The 21,066-nt window shown below is 44.9% G+C and overlaps 1 protein-coding gene across 9 annotated transcripts in view; it reads right to left on the reverse strand.

Annotated features, from left to right (window-relative positions):
- LOC107397019 (polyamine-transporting ATPase 13A3) overlaps positions 1–19,504 on the reverse strand; it is a 54,630-nt gene extending 35,126 nt beyond the window's left edge. For 3 of the 9 annotated variants that reach the window (XR_008559890.2, XR_011515529.1, XM_054734433.2), the window contains exons 1-16: positions 19,395–19,503; positions 17,124–17,335; positions 16,985–17,049; positions 16,807–16,876; positions 14,454–14,603; positions 11,143–11,316; positions 10,870–11,049; positions 10,704–10,774; positions 7,745–7,828; positions 7,590–7,659; positions 7,377–7,511; positions 7,124–7,202; positions 6,889–7,020; positions 1,229–1,396; positions 984–1,141; positions 709–897 (exon numbers count right to left, since the gene is read on the reverse strand). Coding sequence is in view for 7 of the 9 variants with exons in the window: in XM_054734433.2 (XP_054590408.2) it covers positions 709–897; positions 984–1,141; positions 1,229–1,396; positions 6,889–7,020; positions 7,124–7,202; positions 7,377–7,511; positions 7,590–7,659; positions 7,745–7,828; positions 10,704–10,774; positions 10,870–11,049; positions 11,143–11,316; positions 14,454–14,603; positions 16,807–16,876; positions 16,985–17,049; positions 17,124–17,303 (1,905 nt within the window). In the remaining 2 variants the exon portion in view is untranslated. Of the gene's footprint in view, positions 1–708; positions 898–983; positions 1,142–1,228; positions 1,397–6,888; positions 7,021–7,123; positions 7,203–7,376; positions 7,512–7,589; positions 7,660–7,744; positions 7,829–10,703; positions 10,775–10,869; positions 11,050–11,142; positions 11,317–14,453; positions 14,604–16,806; positions 16,877–16,984; positions 17,050–17,123; positions 17,336–19,394 lie in introns of those variants that run through there. The other 6 variants (XM_054734431.2, XM_054734428.2, XM_054734430.2 and 3 more) reach the window with 6 other exon arrangements.
- Between the last annotated feature and the right edge of the window lie 1,562 nt (positions 19,505–21,066).

Raw genomic sequence — 21,066 nt, forward strand, 5'->3', positions numbered from 1 at the left:
TACAGTTTGGGAGAATATTGGCTCACCGCAGAGACGAGCCTCATGAACCATAAACGCTGCGAGTTGCGAAGCGCGTTCCATCCGCGAGCCGCATCACCGCGCGGAAAGTGAATGCGTCAATCATAAACCAAGCTTAACTCGCATAGAGCGTACTACCCCTAGGATCCAATGCCTTTGGCAGCTTATTAATAGAAGGTGAAAATGCATCATGGGAAAAAAGATGGTGCTGTTTGGTGTTGGTATAACCTGTCAAGAGTTTAGCAACAACATGGATCCCAGCAGGAAACATGGGTCATAAACTCGGACCCAGAGTCATTTCTCATAATCCGTATTTATGCAGGAAATGTTTGATAATACTGGAAGTTCCCAGACCCAAAAGTAGAAGTTTTCCAGTTGTTGTTCAGTTAAAGGATAAACAATAAGTTTATTTACCACATAACATAAAACGTTCAGCTTCAAGGTTTTACTACAATAACATTCATTTGTTTTACTCAGTGAACAGAAACATTAAAACATTTACGCAATAAAGAGTTTAACTAAACACTCTGAAGTCACAAGCAGCTGGATCTGGATTATGTACCACATCTGGGAGTAATAATGATATTTCATGAACATAAAAGTGTTGAACAGTGCATAATCACAACTCTGTCTGGAGAAATTAACCCCAACTCGGTCAACCGCGGTAAAACAACGAGAGAATCGGGCTACCTTGTCAAAGCAGACCAGGTTGAGCTGGCCACACATGTTGATCCTCTGGGGGCTGATGCAGAACACGCCAGCACGTTTCAGTCGTCGCTGAGCGTACACGACACCAGCGGTCATGGCTGCTGGTAAGGCCGGCGGGACGGTGATGGTGACGATGTCCAAAGATTCAATGATAATAGTTTTAGCTGGAACCTAAATAAAATCATAAAAAAACAGCGTAAAGTTGAGATTGGACGCGTTACAGATGATTTCCACCTCCTGGGAGAAAGCAGTGACACCTTGCTGATGATGCTGAGGACGATGGTGTAGATGAAGCCGATCCCGGCGACCCCAACCAGGCACAGAAGGAACAGGTAGGCATCTCGGTACAGCTTAAAGTCAGTGGGTTTCGGGTAGAGGATAGAGCGCACCAACTGGCCTTTTTCTGTGCTAAAACCTACAGAAACATCATTTTCCTGCTCAAATTGTCGTGTTTTTGTATTTGAAGGCTGAAAGAGTACAAGGGGGTCTCTGCTGGCCTCACCTGTTCGGACCACAACAGCCTTCACCAGTTCACCTGCATAATATCGGGTCTGGATAACACGAGTACCACAGAACAGTGTGTGTCTCTTATGTTCCTCCATGTTGTAACACCTGGCCGCCTCTTCACCTGTACTGGGCAGACTGGTTTTGGTCACTGGAACACTCTCGCCTGAAAGAATTTATTGAAAAGAAATAATAAAACAGGGTGAGGGAAATCGAATCTGCGAAACCGTAACTGATGTTCTCCCGGCAAGGCTACTGACAGAAGTTTTTTCTGTAGCGGGTGATCACATACTGCAAATTGTAAATAGCAGCTTGATATCTGGGGAAGTCCCTACTCCCCTAAAGCAGGCGGTGGTGCGACCTCTGCTTGAGAAATCAGGATTGGACCCAACAATCTTGTCCAATTACAGACCTGAATCTACACTCCCTTTCATCTCAAAGATCATAGAGAGGGCTGTGTTTATCCAACTGACGTCTATTCTACAGGAATGGGAAATTGGAGAATTATTTCAATCTGGGTTTGAACCCTTTCATAGCACTGAATCCGCACTGCTTAAGGTCCTTGATGACATTTTATTGGCTAATGATTCCGGTGATGCTGTGGTTCTGCTGCTCTTGGACTTGACATCAGCCTTTGATACCATTGATCACAGTATCCTAATAAACCGGCTGGAGCGGTCTGTGGGCTTTACGGGCCAGGCACTTCAGTGGATACGATCTTACTTGACTGGGAGGAGTTTTTGTGTGAGGTTGGGGGACTGTTCCTCCGATCTGGCTGAGCTGCCTTGGGGAGTCCCCCAGGGATCGATTTTGACCCCACTATTATTCTCCCTATATCTCCTACCCCTGGGTGAACTAGTCCGTAAACATGACGTGTCATTCCATCTATATGCTAACGATTGCCAGGTCATTTTTCCAATTAGGCGTGGTGGTTTATGCACCGTTCAACCTCTGTTGGACTGCCTGGAGGACATCAAGCTATGGTTGGCTCAAAACTTCTTGTGTTTCAACGAACACAAGACTGAGGTAATTCTGTTTACGCCACCAAAGACCCTAGGAGGTGCTCAAGGGCTTGATTTTTCCCCTCTGGCACTGCATCAGAAGGCGGTGGTCACTAACTTAGGGGTAAAACTGGACGCAGAGCTCAGATTTGATGCTCAAGTGAACGGTATTGTGAGATCTTGTTTTTTCATCTACGCCACATTGCGAGAATTAAGCCTTTTCTGTCACATAGTCATTTGGAAACTGTAATCCATGCCTTTGTTACCTGCAGGCTGGATTATTGCAACTTGCTATATGCAGGGCTTAGGCAAGCTCCAATAGCACGCCTCCAGGCAGTTCAGAACTCGGCTGCTCGGTTGTTAACATCTACCAGGAGGTCTGAACATATTACACCAGTCCCACGTGCCTTGCATTGGCTCCCTGTCTTTTATCGCATCAGGTTTAAGGTCATCCTGTTTGTGTTTAAGGCGTTAAACTCAGGGGCTCCTAAATACCTTTCTGACATCATCCACCAACATGTCCCGGTGCGTTCCCTTAGGTCGGCTGACCAGAGTCTACTAACTGTGCCTAGGTACAGCCTGAAGTCTCGTGGGAGTCGTGCCTTTTCAGTACTTGGACCAAGTCTCTGGAATGAGCTGCCAGCTGATGTAAAGCAGGCCAAATCATTAGAAACCTTTAAAAGCAGACTAAACACATCTGTTCTCGCTGGCGTTTGGACATTGAAGTTGGGGAAAGTAGGCCGGATATGGATTGCGAACTTGCACTCAGGATTTCGTATTGTATTTTAAATGGATTTCTTAGTGTATTTCTAATGGATTGCTCATTGTATTTAAAATGGTTCTATGTCTGTCCTATTGTGGTGCTTTTTACTGGTGTACAGCGCTTTGTTTGTCCATTTTGGCCATGTGAAAGCACTTTATGAATAAAGTTGAATTGATTTGAAATTTTTTTAAGCATTAGATCAAGACTAGATTAGTGCAACTGCATCAAATGTCTGTGGGACCCAGTCCTCCATTACTCACTACCAACTGGCTCAGATTTCTGCTGCTCACCTTCTCACAAATGCATCAAGGCACTGCCACATCACCCCCGTTCTCGCAACATTTTCAGCTTCCATTTTCCTTCAGAATCCATCCATTCATGCATTTTCATCTGCTTATCCAGGGTTGGGGCATGGGGGCCACAGCCTAAGCAGAGAGGCCTCTCCCCAGCCACTTACCCAGCTCCTTCACAGGAGGTCACTGCCGAGCTGAGATTAGATTTTAACATGTACTGTTTAACCATGAAATTTAAATGTAATTGGGTAAAAAAATATCCAAAACAGAATACACAAACACAGAGACTCAAAATCCCGGAGCAGTTTCCAAGCCAGACCGAGGCTCTACTGAGGCCTTTCCCCGGAGCTAGCTCTGTGGTCACGTGGGTCTGATGCTCATTAATCATACAGAATTTTAGGCTTTTAATACACTTAAACAGAAGAGTTAGAAAAACATTCACCCCCCTCAGAGTTGTCATGAGTGTAAACTAGATCATTTAAACCAAAAACATGTTTTGGTACCAGGCTGTAAACATGTTTATTTCTGCTGTGAAAATTGGTATTTTTAACATGGGAGTCAATGAGGATTTGCTCGCTTCTGACACCAGCCCCTAGTGGATGAGGGTGGAACATGGAATATGTGCTACATATTAAGTATATTCAGTGCAGAGTATTGTTCCTGTTAGTGTTTAGTGTGAGATGATAGTAAATATTCCCTTTCTTTCTCCAACAACTTTACCTGATAGTAAGCTAACTTTAGGCAAACCAGCAGCACAACAAATATTTTCAAATAAGACTCACAAACCTGAGTCAACACCAGTCTCATCAAAGCTGGGGTTCTGTCGCCGTACTTTTGGTCTAAAAAACGTCCTTATGTCCATCTTCACTCATGCGTTTCAGGCAGAGAGTGTAGAAGAAGCCGGCTGCTGAAGGGCTTCTTCTTCAGTGGTGGAGGCTCAGGCAGGCTGTATACAAACTACTGCCAGCTGCTCCCTCTCTGCTGGACTTTGGTACTGCATGTTACTTCTGCGATTTAGATCCGGGGCTTTTCATTAAACATCCCGGGCTTCAGCCCAAGTAGCCGGGCCTACCGCCACCCCTGATCTGCAACATCAACCCCCCCCCCCCCCCAAGGTCCTCAGCATTGGTGAAACTTCCAACCCTCACACTTCCTCATTGGCACCAAAACCTTCAGCCTCAATCCAGACTGCAGAACAACATTCTCCACGTCTGTCAGGATGCTGAATGCTGGGACATGTTGTTTTGTGAACGATAAAGGCTTGTGTCCCAGTCCACAAGTCTCACAACAAAGAAAAACACGAGTTCACGACCAGTTCCAACAATGATTACAAAGATAGAAAATACTTGGCAGGGTGGAAGATCAAGAGTGAAGTCACCTGCTGATGTCACCTGATGCACCCTATACCTGTCCGTCGAAGACCTCGTGTCTACACTGGAGGGTTTGTGTGATTTCTCTATAGGGGAAACTCCACCTTCCAAAAGTGAAGCCTATGTCGAAGTGACAAGATTTTAGTTCCTTCCTCATCCGCTAGGGGCTGGCTCCTGCAGGAAGCAAGTTGCCATTGACTCCCATGTTAAAAATACCAACTTCACAGCAGAAACATACATGATTACAGACTTGTTCAAAAACCATTTGGGGTTTAATAGATCTTGTTTCCGACTTCGGGAGTATGGGGTACCAGGCCCTCTGATACGGGCTGGTAGGTCCCTGTGTAAACGGTGTCAGAGCTTGGTCCGCATTGCCAGCAGTAAGTCGGTGAGAGTTGGACTCCGCCAAGGCTGCCCTTTATCACCGATTCTCTTCATAACTTTTATGGGCTGGATTTCTAGGCGCAACCGAGGTGTTGAGGGGATCCATTTTTGTGGCCTAAGGACTGAGTCTCTGCTTTTTGCAGATGATGTGGTCCTGTTTAATTAATCATAACGTGATCTCCAGCTCTGTTTGGAGAGGTTCGCAGCCGAGTGTGAAGTGGCTGGAATGACAATCAGCTCCTCTAAATCCGAGACCATGGTCTTTTGTCAGAAAAAGGGGAGAAGATCTTCTCAGAGTCATGAATGAAGTCCTGCCCCAAGTGGAGGAGTTTTGAATTTTTAGGGTCTTGTTCCTTTCAACCACATGAAGTTATGCAGTGTGATCTACAGCGATGTTAGCTGAGGTCTTTATCCTGTCTGTAGGAAATTCTTCATCCAGTTCCATGATCTCCCTTTGAAATTAAAGAGCAAGTCACCCCCCAAACCAACTATTTATTTCTGATAAACTATATAAATGCGTGTCTAATCATGCTGCAGACACGTGTAGTCAATGGTTTTGCACTTTAGTGCATTTTAGTTAAAGTTGAAATCTTCTGCCTAAAACTGTCAGTGTTGTGTCGTTGTCAGGTAGAAACTCTGCACCGCATTTGAATTTAAATCTGCCATCGCTATTGGCTAAGAGGTACCCTAGAACGTTAGCTGGTACCATATGATGTCACAATGTTGTTGTGAGCGTGTGTGTGTGTGTGTGTGTGTGTGTGTATTTGGTAGCGGCTCCGCCCTCTCGGTCTGCTAGGCAACAGCATTTGTTGCACTTTTCAAACAGAAAGTGGGAGTGGAGTAATACTCTGGTAGGGGGTGACTTGCTCTTTAAAGGTATAGCAAAGAGTCTTTTTTCTTCCGGGTGGTCTGTTGGGTCCATTGTTTTGCTCACATAAATTTGCGTTTTTTAACCGCGAATAAATAATAGCACCTTAAAATGAAAATGATCAGCTTATTACTACTGTGGAAAGAACAAACAGGATTTATTATCTCCAGTATGCTGGTGGAGCTTCTCATTCATCCAGGTCACGGTAAACCAAAGGGTTCAAATGAAGTCCCGTTGCCTTCATTTGAACCCGTTGGATTATAATCTCCAGTCTTTTAGTGAATTGTCTCCCCATCTTCAAATCCTAGTCACTGCTAAGGTATATAGATACGATGTTATCTTGAAATGTGTCTCACTGTTCGGTTTGTTTTACGCAGTTTTTTTTGGTCGTATCTTGTATCTCTGTTCATCACTTTGATCAGCTGTCATGCTATTTTGTTACAAAAATAAACTTAGTATGGTGCAGTATATTGTTGTTTTAAGTAGTTCATAACTGTGAAAACAGACAGAATTTCATGATTGTTAAAACACATAAACTTTAGTTTCCTATCACTACATGGCAACCCACCGAATCTCAAACTGCAGTAACCAAATCTGACCACAGGACGTCACTATTACTCAATTCTTACATAGTTTACCTTTAAGCTGCCTGGCCTCACCTCGGATAACTGCTGCTACCTGATTATTCCGTCCTGTGTCTGTAGAAAACTGCATTCTTCAGTAGGTTGTATGCATTTAGTGAACTATTCCTGAAGGATCCGAGGCATTCCCCGGTCACAGAGAATATACAATCCCTCCAGCAAGTTCTGGATCAGTCCTGGGATCTCCTCTCAGTGGGATATGGTGGGAAAGCATCTGACAGAACTACGCTACAGCAGCAGGCACAGTCCTCTCTTTATGCGCCCCCAAGTCCTCTCATAGCTACCAGCATATCTCAACGAATGAAGTTTAAAGCGTGACACACATTATATGTCCTCACCTGTCAGCATGCTCTCATTAACAACACAGGTTCCCTGGAAAAGGACAGCGTCACAGGGCATCACCATCCCATTGGCTGGAACAGCAATGACATCACCGGGTACAAGCTCTGTTGACATGGCCTGTTCGATATCTGGGGTGAACGTAACAGAAGAAGGGAAACAAGTTGTATTCTGAAAAAATCTGGTATACTTGGGTCTGAAGAGGAGCGATGTGTGATGATGAACAGAATTTACTCTCGCCTTTATCTCCTCTGCACACGGAGACACGGACCACGCTGTGGGCGGCCACCATGTCATGCAGCATCACATATTGCTGAAAGGAGAAAGCTGCTGACTCAGACGGGAAGGAAAGCGTGTCTGGTGACACATCGAACGATCTCATGGTGAACCCATCAGATTGTCTAATGACTTGTGGAGAAACAAGAGAATTCTGCTCTGCAGATGCAGAACATCCAATAATAGTCTCATGTAGTCAGGTGTGACTCACCTTTCTAATGTTATACAAGGAGGTAGCTATTGATACGACAGACATGAAAACGATGGCCGTGGCATAGTAGTAGTAATCTTCAGCACTCCACAAAATGACACTGAAGAGCTGAAAGATGTAAAAAGGGTTCAACACCTGATGGGAGGCAAACAGACACCTTAAGGAGCAGAACTGGTTGGTAAAAGAAACTTCCAGAGCAGACGTCTGACTCACCTCCTTAATGAGGAGCTGAAACAGAGAGGGAACTCTGACAGCGATCTCATTCTCCCCAAAAAACAACCTCCTGAAACGATCCCAGACAACGAGTTCACAACCAGACGCTTCCTTGGCTTTTCTAACCAGTAAAACCCGGAGAAGTGCTGCGGTACCTAAAGTCCTGCAGGGTTTTGGAGAGTCCAGAGCTGTGTTCAGAGTGGATGCATGCACAGCTTACCCTCACATCCTCCAGCCCTCTGGAAACAAGACAGGGTTTTCATTTCAACTGCAGTCACACCGATTCTTACTGTTTACAACTAACTCATAATTCACCCCGAAATCTTCATTTTATTAGCCGTTAGTCTTCCTTAAAGCCGATCAAACAAGACTTAAAATGTATAAAATGCCAAACATGCAATAGTTTTAAACTAAAACCACGGACAGGTCGCATTGATTGTCGCTCCCACAGAGTCCGAATATTATTTGATGTTTTTTAGGTGCATTTTTGTGAATTACCTTCTTTTGCTCTGAGTGTTCGTTGCGCTTCTGGAACGGTTGATTTGGACAATAATGATTTTGCGAAAAGCTGGTAAGACACCAGTGATTTTTAGTCCACCTCGCAGCCTGCTACCGCCTCGTGATGCAACCGCACGCCAACCAGGACTATCCGACACACCGTCTGCTGAAAAGTTTCATGAAGGCTGAACTCCTACCTGAGATTCGGGGGAAACTGAACTCATTCGCTGCTGCATTTACCACTGTTTTTGCTGTTTTTTAAGAGTCACAGAACGTTGCGCGCTAGGATGATGTCGACAAAGCGGAGGCTCACCTCTTACATCAGGAAGAATTCGCACGTCGTTGTAAAATTGTGATCGGCAGAAGCTTTTCCGGTTTGTGCCTCACTTTTTTTTTTTACAGGAATGGCCCAAAACGATCTCCTAACACAGGGACTTTCTGCTTCCCGATCACATGACGTACGCGGATGAAGATCGACTTTAGAGCTGAGATGTTTGATCTCACGGTGTGGGGGCTCGTCCGACGCCCACACAATAAAAAAATGCAAGTGACGACTTTAGTCGTCATTGGCAGTGAATGAGTTAATGGACGATATTGTTCATCTCCTAGCTAAAATGGAGGTCATGTGAAAGGAGGTGGCTGCGTTGGAAAACAAATGTGAGATTTCGAGTCCAGGTCCCGCAGCGATAACATACGCATCATTGGGGTGCCGGAGGACAACTGCTGCAGACGTCTCTACGTTCCACATCAAGGCCTTTCAGCTTGAGATGAACTGCTGGTGGACAGGTTTTATTGGTCGTTGGCTCCCAGACTTTCCGCGCCATGATTGTTTGGTTACATTACCACGTGGACAGTCAAGATTCTACAGAAAGTCAGGGGCTGCAACAAACACGGATACACAATCTGGTCATCTCTGTCGTCCCTGACCACACTACCAAAATCGCCCGGGCTTGTGCAGCTTTCAATAACATTCTGCACCAACTTTGAAGCACTGAAGGACCTTGGTTTGGTTTTTTTCATCAAGCTAAGCTTTGCATCACATTCCAAAGAGTACAACATGATTTGCCCATCTTTGTTTACCTTATTATGGAGGACAACACGGGCTTGTTAAACTCCACCCACAAGCTGAGAGACTTCTACTTTCCTGAGAAGTCTGTCGGATTTATATGTGAACACTATTTCAATTCAATTCAATTCAAGTTTATTTATATAGCGCCAAATCACGACAAGAGTCGTGTACAGTCGGTAAAGACGGCTCTCCCTTGCCCTGCCTCCAACATGCCTCCATCTAAAAGGCTAGGTTATCCAGAGTTATCTCTGTAGTTATGCTGCTATAGGCTCAACCAGCTGGACGATACACTGACCACTTTCCACACTCTACTGCTTTCTTCTACAATCTGCTCTTTAACTGTATTATTTCCTGCTATTTCAGCTGTTAACTTTATTTTCTCTCTAAGTGTTTTCTCCCCAGAAGAAGCTACAACGATGTTCTGCTGAGCTGTGGTGGCCTCATGGAGGGGGCCATCGACTAGCACACTGCTGCTAACCACTTAAACATTCTCCCTCTCCTGATAATAACTTTTTACTCTCTTTGACGTTGGATGTGCTACTACTAGTTTACCCGTTTATTTATAGATCCACTAGGATAAATACAATAAAGTTTATCTCTCACCAAATAGAATATTTACTAAGACATCACAATGTAACCATAGAAACACTACTTGGGGTGTGTGTGTGTGTGTGTGTGTGTGTGTGTGTGCGCGCGCGTGCGTGCGTGCGTGTGTGTGTGCGTGCGTGCGTGTGTGTGTGTGTGTGCTCTGTCTTCTCGATCCCCAGTGAGTCGTGCAGGATGGCTGCTTATACTGAGCCAGGAGGTTTCTTCCTGTTAAAAGGGAGTTTTCCTCTCCACTGTCGCTAAATGCTTGCTTAGTAAGAGGACTAAGTAAGAGGGGGTTATGTGAGAGACACTAATTGTATAATCAAGTGTGTAATTTGATCGTTTGTAAATCAAACTGAGTTATGCACTCAGGTAGATCATTTGGTGAAGCATCTTCATTAGGTTGACATCAAAAGTTAACGACGACGTTTCAAAGAGTTTTAATCTCATCTGGTGTTGAGAACATCCACACATACAGTCTACACTAGTGGTTCCCAAACCTTTCAGCTTCAGACCCACAAAATACAAATCATGAAGACACGTGCCCTCAGATCTCACTGATGTGACAATAAAACATGAATAAAAGGCTAAACAATTAAGCTCATATTCACTTATATCCATGTATGACAACTTCGTTGAGGTTTTGTAACAATTATGCTAGAGACATAGCTTCAGCAATTGTTCCTTGAATTTTATTTCCAAACTCTGGACCCCCTGTGTAGTCCTTGGTGATCCATTTTGGGGTCCTGACGGCAACTTTGGGAACCACTGATCTAGACCAGGGGTGCTACATCCTGGTTCTGGAGAGCCACTATCCAGCAACTTTGAGTTGTTTTCTGACCTACCACACCTGGTTTTGTTCAGATAAACAACAAGTGTCTGCAGAGCTTGAATCTTTCAAGGCAGTTTTTTAGTAGAAAACCTGCTACATACTGTTTTACGTGAAGTGGAGGACTTACTGATATAATTCAAAGTTCTGCATCACATCGTTCCAGTAGTACTTAGCACTGTGGTGTGTGAAGTATTTAATCTAAAAGCAGAGAGAATGCGGGGGTGATCAGATGTAAACAGACTTCAAACACATCTTTAACCTGAAGACTACACTCCTATAGCTCCAGCTCCTACCTGAACTTGCTGATGTTTAGGGAGCTTTTCATGATGAACTTGGTCTTCAGAGCACATTTGGTAGTCTACTTCTTTATTTGGAAACGGAGTCTTTGACAGCAGATCCAAATCGCTGAAGGGTGTGACCCCAGGCGCCTGAAGGACTTGCACTTTAACTCTGAACCACTGCTTAAACTCATCCTGTGATCATCACATGAGAAAAGGTTTCAACAGCAAATGTATAAAAACAAGTCTGGGAAATGAACGTTAAAGCACCGAGGCATGTTTTCCTACCGTTGTTCTGAGCAGCAGCATTTGAGCATCCCTCAGCGAGGTGTGTGTGCATGTGCCTTTGACTTCCCATTCAGGCAACCAGTAGAGCAGCAGCAGTAAAAAACCCCCAGAGCAAACAGCCCCCACACCCACCAGGACCATCTTCCACAGACAGGGGCGGTATCCCCATACCTCCTGCACAAAAGCATGCTCATGTTAAATCATCCACAGGCTGGACTCTCAGAACAGTACAGTACCGAAACATCCTCCCAGAAGAACTCCTCTCATCAAAAAAAAAGCGTTTCACACAAGAAATAAAATTATTAGATTAAAATTGCTGTTCTCTGATAACGTCAATTTAAATAATCATCAGAAGCTTGCAGAAACCTTTGTTTTTTTACATCCTATAATTTTGCCACTTAGAAGCGATATAGATTTATTTTAATGCTGACAAATTTAGCCTTTTTCAGATGTAAAATAACTAATTAATGTTAATTCATGTCCATAATTCTGCTTTGGAATAAGCCGAACAATAGCTTTAATTTAGTAGTCCCTATTGACTCCTTATTGAGCCTATGGGTGGATTATTTTACAGAGCAACTGCACACCATCAGAAAACGTAACTGCACCCTGAGTCAAGATTTGAAAAATGCTATGAAAGTGGTCGTTGCCAGGAGGAAGGAGCGGCATGGCCAAGTCTGGGGAATTTCTAATTTGGATGTCATCTGCATAAAGATGGTAGGAGATTCCTTTAAAAGGAGCTCAGGTAGTGCTGAAGAGGAAGCAGATAGAGGAGGAAGAGCAGAGGCCCCAGCACAGAACCTTGTGGGACACCATGGGTAAGGGAGGTGGTGGAGGACCTAAACTTGGAGATGGCCACAGAAAAGGAGCGCTCAGAAAAATAAGAGGAGAACCAGAGAGCAGTTCTTGATAGGCCTACCCAGTCTCTCAGCCTCTCCAGTAGCAGGTGATGGTCAACAGTGTCAAAGGCTGCAGTCAGGTCCAGCAGGACCAGAACAGAACAGTCCCCTGCATCACAGTGAGTCAGAAGGTCATTAGAGACCCTAAGAAGAGCTGTTTCAGTAGAATGAGCTCTACGAAAACCTGACTGGAAGCTATCATAGATGTTATGTTCATCAAGAGCAGCTGTGAGTTGTTTAGCCACAACCTTTTCCAAGATCTTGGAGATGAACGGAAGTTTAGAGATGGGTCTGAAGCTGCTGTGACAGTGTGAGCATCCTGTCACAGTGTCCCGACTGATCATGCGCCCTGGCTACTTGGCCAAGGGGATGTCCCTTTGGCTGACTGGTTAGAGCGTATGACTCTCACCCGGGAGTCTGGGGATCGAATCCTGCCCGGGCTCTCGTTTATCCACCTTGCCACACTGCTATGGAGAGAGGGGTCGAGACTCTGTTTTTTAAGAAGCGGGTGGATTACAGCGTTCTTAAAGTAAGCAGGGACCTGACCAGAGACCAGAGAAGCATTAATTATAGAGAGCACGCTGGGACCGATGGACTGAAAAGCACTTTTAAACAAAGATGAGGGTAAGATGTGGAGGGGGCATGCAGAGGTCTTCATAGAGTTAACTAGTTTGGTTAACTCAGGCAAAGAAACAGGAGCAAAGCTATCTAGGATGATGGGCCTGGTTGGAGTCGGGAGAGGCGGCGATAAGGCTGAAGGAGAGATGCTAGATCTAACCTTATAGACTTTGTCCACAAAGAAAGACAGAAAGTTCTCACAGTCTGCAACAGAGTGGATGGAGGCTGTAGGAGAGGCAGGAGAGACGATGCTGCTGATGGTGTTAAACAGCACCTTGGGGTTCCCTTTGCTCTGGGACACCAGGTTGGAGAAATAGGAAACCCTGGCGTCTCTGACTGCAGAGTTAAAGGATGTCAGAAGATCCTTTAGGTGCAGCAGATGGACGTGGAGATGGGTTTCCTGCCACAAACGCTCAATTTTTCTGCATTGTCAAAATGCCACCCAGAGCATGGAGACCCCAGCCCATCTTCCCAGGGCCCAAAGCAGCAGCATCACAGAGCCTCACGGAGTCCGAAGCCACCAACCCAGCCCCACCCCAGCAGAATATCTACACCCATCCCTGCATTTGCACAACTTCCGGACTATAAAAGACATAGGACATCCAGGTAAGGATGGGTCCTCCCCCTCCTGGACTTCCCCCTCCCCTGTGATGGGACAGCAGAGGAGCCAAGGTCTACCCGAGGCCCCTGAACCCGTGTCAGGCACCACTGCATGTTCCTGCCCTCTCCCCGGCAGCATTCATGTCAGGACCCGACCCCCAAGGCCCCACCCAGATCCCCCCACGGGGCCGGCCACACCACACCCCGAGCCCCCAGGCCCCCACCCAGACCCGCCATGGGGCAATGCAGCCGCCGGGTAGTAACCCATGGCCACCGCCAAGACCTCCAAGGGGCCCCACTCACACCACCAGCAGTCCACCCCCCGAGGCAACCCAAGCACCTCCAGAGGGGGGCAACAGCCCCCCAGTCCCAGACACCCCCAGTGAACCCACCTCCAAGGAACGTCCAGATACTCCAAACTCAGACCCTCCACCCCCCCACCCACATCATCCCGCAGGACAATATCAATGGTCCCCCGTCATCGCTGTGTGATGGAACCGATCAAAGGAGCCCAGAGAGATTGATTTGAAGTGGAAGCAGAGGATATATCAAGTGTAATATAATCTAACTAAAGATTTCTATACTGGTTGATGCAAAGAGTTTCTCTATTTTTCCAATTCAAGAGGATAGTTTTCTTAGTGATGCATATGGCAGTCAAAACCATGTGAGCCAAAGATATTTCAATCAGGACATCGTCCAGGTTTCCCAGTAAACAAAGAGAGGGGGTGGTTAGGATATGACATTTAAGACACTTTGACAGGTCTTCAATACTCTACCCCAAAATTCCTGGACAGGTGGACAGGACCACAGTGCATGAATGTAATTGTCAGGTTTTTAGAGAATTAGATCATTGAGCAGGAAGGACTTATTGTTAACAGAGCGGGTATTTAATAGAGCCATGCTGAGTGAGGTGGAGGAATCAGAAACTACAGAAACAGCTGGAGTTAGTGGACGTAAATTAGCAGGGTTAGATCCACGGTGTTTATAAAAACCACTCATGGAGGGAACAGGAGAAGCCACTGAAGAATGAGGATAAAAAGATCTTGGAAAACTTGGACGGAGAAACCGCACCGCAACGTGGCCTGGCGGCAATGCGGAAGTGGCGCTCAAGTTGCCAAACAAAGGACAAGAAGCTAGAGGATCACACCAATGTTTACTAGACAAGCCACGCTTTAAGAGAAGTCTTATTCTCACCTGGATTCCTGCTCGTTTACCTCTTTTCCTCCGACATTTTCCCTGGACCGTATAAACATCGCTGGAGGCGCCCTGGTTGGAATTGTTGCTTGGCTCCGGGCCAGTGCGCCGCTCAGGTAAACAAACAGGGAGGTACGTCCTCAGTGCATCCTGGGCGATCATGAACGAACGGAAGGACAAAAGAGTCTGGCAGTCATAGGAGATGGTAGCAGGGATGCTACTGAAGAGGATCGCAGACAGGAGCAAGGTGGAAAAGGGGAGGTTAGTGGAGAAAAGTTTGAAAAAGTGGCCGGTGACCGCGGCTAAGCCAAGCACAGGCGCCATCTTGTTACTGACCGGAAGCGGAAGAGCGGAAGAAAGGGTCTGCAAACTCTCCTGTTCACATAACCTCACCCCCTGAGAATTGTAGCCGAGCCAATCAGCACTGAGTATCGTACATCACACACCATAACGCTGAGTTAGTCATAAACATGGCAACTGAAGCGGAGTTCGCTGCGGCTCTTTCCTCTGGTCTAAATGACTTCAATGTCTTTAAAACCAAAAGAAGCGCTAAAAGCCTTTCTTCTTAAAAAAAAAAAAGATGTTTGCGCCGTTGCCACACGCCTTTTCTTACTACAGATAAAAAACTGCCTGCGAGTTACCAGACTCTCTCTGTGCAGAATTAAACAGAGGACGAGTCTGGCAGGCCAGGCTTTGAAATTGTTCCAGCCCCAGTTTAAAATGCAGTAGCCACAGTTCAACCCACAGGGGAAAGCACTAAGACGTTTGTGGACCTAGATTCTTGATTTAATCAGTTTTACACAAACGTCAAAAAATGCATTGAAACAGAAAGATTACATTTGTAAAGACCCAGTTATACAGTTTATATGCAAAACAAGTTATTTTGGGGTTTAGTTACTCTTTAAGTTTAAGAGCAGATGTCCAGTATTTCAGTAGAGGCATTACACTCACCTAAAGGATCATTAGGAACACCTGTTCAACTTCTCCTAAAAGCAATTATCTAATCAACCAATAGCATGGCAGTTGCTTCAGTGCATTTAGGGGTGTGGTCCTGGTCAGGACAATCTCCTGAACTCCAAACTGAAGGCCAGAATGGGAAAGAAAGGTGACTGAAGATATTTTGAGCGTGGCGTGGTTGTTGGTGCCAGACGGGCCGGTCTAATATATAACCCGTGTTAGCGAAGGAAATTCAGATGAGCCACAGAACTGCGTGTGTTATCGGGACGGTAATTCAAACTCCTGCTGACTTTATTTGCACGCATCAAATTGAAATCACTAACACTAGCATACGAAGTCCTGGGTGGTATGGCTCCCATCTACCTGAATCCCCTTGCAACGGTCATCAAAGGATCTTCAGCTAGCAGTGCCTACACCACGCTCAGGACAATCCAGACTCTTTTTAAGTGTCGATCCCCAGATGTGGAGCGACCTACCAAGCACTACCAGGTACGACAAGAACCTTGTCTGCTGGTGGTGGTCAGAGGGAGCTGTGGCGCCAGTGTTCAGCAGGCCTCGTCTCTGTTAGCGCACCCAGGGCAGCTGTGGCTACATCGTAGCTCGTGTGAATGGGTGAATGACTGATGGTGTGGTGAAACTGAACGTGTGCATGCAGCAGAACCTATGACAGCCATTGGGACTGCTCCATTTCCACCTAGGAAGCGTTTGAAGTCTCTTGTGTGGGAATAAACCTAAAATATCTGAAATATTCCCACCCAGCAGTTGTGAAGCACCTTGGGGGGTTGTAGAACCCCAACAAATACAGGCCTAACCCTAACCCACTTACCCTTTTATCCAAAGCTGTACCTTTAAAACCATGCAACATGCGTTTCATGTGACACTTGACACTACAAAATCTAACAGCCAAGCTACTAGAACTAAACTATAATACTAGAAGTTTTGCTGGGACTCTGACTCAACGCTAATGCTAACAACAGCACAACTCACTTGAAGCTCGGCGGCTAATCTGAGCCCCGACTGCTACAAGGCTGGTTGAGACCGGTTGAGACCGCGGTGCTTTTATAAGCTACAGCCACAGATGCTACGTAGTACTTTTCTGAAATATGTAGCATTGTTCTCGTTAGCCATTGGCTAAAACCGACTCAAAATAAATGTGTTTTATACTTTTGAGCTGAAGAGGGCGCTAGACTGACGTTTTTAGACAGAATTTAGAGTTTTCAAAGAAAACGCATCAAAATGCAAAAATAATAACTACACACGTCTGCAACACTATTAGACACTCATCTATACAGGTTATCAGCACCAAAAAAAAAAGTTAATTTAGGCGTTACTTGCTCTTTAAACACTGCCTTGGGTGCTTGGGCAAATAAATAAATGAATAAGAAGTTATTTTTACCATCTCTTCCTCCAGATCCTGGTTTAATAACTTCCTCTCTTCACTTTCCCCCATTCTGTCAACACATACGCTGAAAGAAAATACACACATTTAACAAACCAAATCAAGTCTTACTTTGAACGTTTCCTCGACGAAAACAATGAGCCTTCAACACTGATTGATCAGTAGTTAAACAAACCTTGACCAAGAGCATAAAGAGTTCAGTTTTACGACTCCAACAACAATCAACTCCCTTGTTCCGCGCTGGAAAACAGAAAAAACGTAACGCTGAAAAATCCCTAAAGTAGTGAGGGTCAGACACAAACAGGATATTTTACCTGCAGGATCGACAGAGCAGCACAGCATCTTTCCACTCCGACTCGCTGTCCTGCTGACGCTTTAGATTCGGTTTTTATTGACAGAGTTTCACAACTCTTACGATCAGTGTGACTGTGGAAGTGTTCTAATCGATGATCCAGTGCAGGACGGGCCATAATACATAGAAACCTTTGCCCCATGCACACATGTTAACGTTCAATAGGAGTCACACCTTTGGGGCATAATAAAAAATATCAACACCTACAAGCTAAATGTTGTAGTTTTTATGGTATCATAGAAAACATTCCTATTTCTGGAGCTGAGGACTGGAGATGAGTTGTGAAAGTTTTCTCAAAGAAAAAAGACCTGAGGCAGGTCTTCAAAATAAAAAACAAAAAAAAAGTGCCATTTAGGAGAGCGGGGGTGATATTAGTTAGCTTCTTAAGGGTACAAGAAATAGCTTCTAGGTCGCTTCTGTTTACAGCTTTGGCTCTTTCCGAAGCGCTGCTGCATTTATCTGACCAGTGCTGAATTACAAATGTCGGTGGTGCAGCGTTAGCATCGCGCAGACTGGTCAACCCCACGGGCTCTCAGGGTGTTGAAGAAGAAACCAACTTTTTTATAACGCCTCCGAAGATAAAAATCACGGCATGCTTCACATGAACAAAAATGTCAAAATAAAAATCATTTAAAAATCATGAAAATAGGAAAAGTAAAAATTGTGACTAAAAATGTGAGGAAAGGGAAACACCGAAGGTCTCAGTCATCCACACATGTTCCTCTTCCACTAATGACTCTACCCAGTAAATGAATGTTTCTGTAGTAAATCATCTGTGAACATGATAGAATGGTTATCGTGTTTTTGTAATCACAATTTTATCTCTTCCCATTTGTAGTTTTTAATCTTTTTATTAGTAGTATTTTTATTTATTTTATGACATCATATTTGTGTCTTTGTGAAGCACCTCGTGACTCTGCTTGAGACGTGTTAGATGAAAGAACGTTTCTGTATTAATATTAGGGATTCATCAGAGCTCCTCTCTGGAGAAAACGCACTGAAAGGAGATCCGCCTGGAGCGTTGCTGGGATTTGGGATCCTTTGTGGAGCGACAGATAAACCGCACAAATCCGAGTCCAGTCCAAGTTTTATTTTACAACCCTCAGAACCTTCTCTGCTTCCCCACATACCCGTTTCCATGGTAACCAGACTGAACACAGCCGAGACATTTCCAAATAAAGCGAACTCCAACTAGAACAACTCCTCAGATGTAGATGAGAACCCGTTACGCTACGATTTATCAGATTACAGTTTTTATTTATTCCTGTGTGTGTGTGTGTGTGTGTGTGTGTGTGTGTGTGTGTGTGTGTGTGTGTGTTAAGGTTGGGTGATATGATCTAAAATTAATATCATGATATATTGAGGATTTCACCTGGATAACGATAACCGGACGATAACTACAGGTATGGGCAGGAACAAAAGTTGTCCACTAGGTGGGGCTGTCACGTGTATTACATTGAGTCACATTTTTATATGACTCAAGGTGGTACAGCATCTTAAAGGGACACGAATGTTGCCAACCTACACACATATCATTTCCTTTATTATCAAATGTAGTGACATGAGAACATTTTTCTTGATAAGAGTCAAAAATTTCGATAACGATAAATTTTCGATTTATTGCCCAGGATTAGTGTGTGTGTGTGTGTGTGTGCGTGTGCGTGTGCGTGTGTGTGTGTGTGTGTGTGTGTGTGTGTGTGTGTGTGTGATTGATTCTTGAAGTACAGCGAGGATACATTGAATTAAGAACTGTGACTAAATGTCAACAGTTTGATAACATTTGGACAAATGCATCGTTTGGTTCAGTGTGGCTGACTCTCTCTCCACTGCAGGAACCTTTTCCTGAGACAAGGCTGGTAACCGGGCAGCTATGGACCACCCTGCTGAGGAGTTTGTGATGCGGAGAGGCTGGAGCAGAATTGTGAGTCTCGCAGATAAATCACAACCACAAATTGGTGCATCTCTTATAAAAAACGGTGACCTACTTAAATAAAAGTCGCACTAACTGAAGCTCACAATCATGCTGTGGCCCTGCAGACCTGAGCCAGCAACAACACGTTCTTCTGGTATTCACGTCTCCTGGGAACCGGAGCTGTTGCACAACCAACTTTCTCTCCAAAAACGCGTTTGGAGCTTGGTTTTTACCAGAATGGAACTCTTGCTGAAGTTTCGCAGACAGACCTAACACAACTCTAACCAACCAGACGTGTCTTAATCCCAAGCAGCGACTCACCACCGTCTCCTTTTTCTGGGTCAGAACCGAACCGAACCCCGATGGAGGTTCGGATGCCCCCTGCGGATCCCACAGCCTGCAGCCCGGACTAATGGGACCACAGACCCCACGGCCGCTGGGCGCAGGAAATGCGGTCGTGCAGGATCGGCTCGGGGTCCTTCAACTGCCGGTGACGTCACATGACTGCAACTCTACTCGGCTTTCACACACACGTTTTCAGCAGTTTTGTTAATAAATTATTGTTTGTTAACACCTAAATGTTTTCTTTATAACTGTAATTTGTTAATAAAACACCGTATTATCTTTGTTTTGTAAAGAATGTGAAACTGCATAAAACCAACATCGGACTGACAAAATATAGAACAGTTCTTAAATGGGAAGCCATATGTGTTGTGGAGTTCGTCTGTATATTTCCTTAGTTGTTATCTAAATACATTCTTTGACTCAAAATATTGCTTGGTGTCTTTCAATAAAGTTCTTATGTTTTATTTTGCCCCATTTCATCAACATCAAGAGCTTTTGAGGCTCACCGTTTATCATTTGCTTTTATTTTACATTTCCTTTAGAAATTCAAACATATTTTCCACAAAAAGTGTTGATTTTTGGACTACAGGACTACAACCGCTAAGACTACGACCGCAAGTTTGTTCTGACCAATCAAAATCATAACGTGATAACATAACTTCCGTAAGCTTCATGTTCAGCCAATCAACTACTTTGATGTCATCGGCAGTCGAAGGACCCCGAGCCGATCCTGCACCCGGGCCGATCCTGTACCGACAGCGGCACAAAATTAGCTGGAGGTAGCCGCCACGCTAATTTGAACGCAGGAAAAACCCTGCCAGTTAGGAGACCACTGCAGTAGTCCAGCCGACTAGAAATAAAAGCATGAATACGTTTCTCTAAGCCTGGTCTGGACACGAGACCTCTGACTCTTGATGTTTGATGAAGGTGATAAAACGCTGATTTAGTTACAGCCTTAATATGTCCAGAGAAGCTCAGGTCTGAGTCAGTAACACCAAGATTTCCAACCTGGGTCTTTGTCTTTATTCCCCTGGAGTCTAGCTGAGCAATAACATCCATCCTATCCTTCTTGTTGCCAAAGACAATAACTTCAGTCTTGTCTTTGTTTAGCTGAAGGAAGTTAGACTGCATCCAGTCGTTTACGTGTTCTAGACACTGACAGAGTGAGTCCAGTGGCTGACAGTCACTAGGTGATAAGGCTAGGTAGATCTCGGTGTCATCAGCATAGCTATGATAGGCGATGTTGTTATTAAGTATGATCTGACTCAGGGGGGAGCATATATAGATTAAAGAGCAGTGGTCCTAGAATTGAGCCTTGGGGGACCCCACATGTCGTGGTGATCCGCTTTGATTTGTGATCTCCAATAGAGACAACATAATCCCTGTCTTTGAGATAGGACTGGAACCAGCCAAGCACTGTGCCTGATAGTCCCACCCAGTTTGTGAGTCTGTCCAGAAGGATGTTGTGGCCCACATATCAAAAGCTGCACTGAGGTCAAGCGTCATCAGGACAGATGCTTTACCTGAATCAGTGTTGAGACGAATGTCGTTTAATACCTTGATCAGTGCAGTCTCTGTGCTGTGGTGCTGTCTACAGCCTGACTGAAGACCGTCCATAATGTTATTTGAGTCAAAATAGTTGTTTATT

The sequence above is a fragment of the Nothobranchius furzeri genome, chromosome 11 (assembly GCF_043380555.1).
Source record: "Nothobranchius furzeri strain GRZ-AD chromosome 11, NfurGRZ-RIMD1, whole genome shotgun sequence".
Taxonomy (NCBI): Eukaryota; Metazoa; Chordata; class Actinopteri; order Cyprinodontiformes; family Nothobranchiidae; genus Nothobranchius; species Nothobranchius furzeri.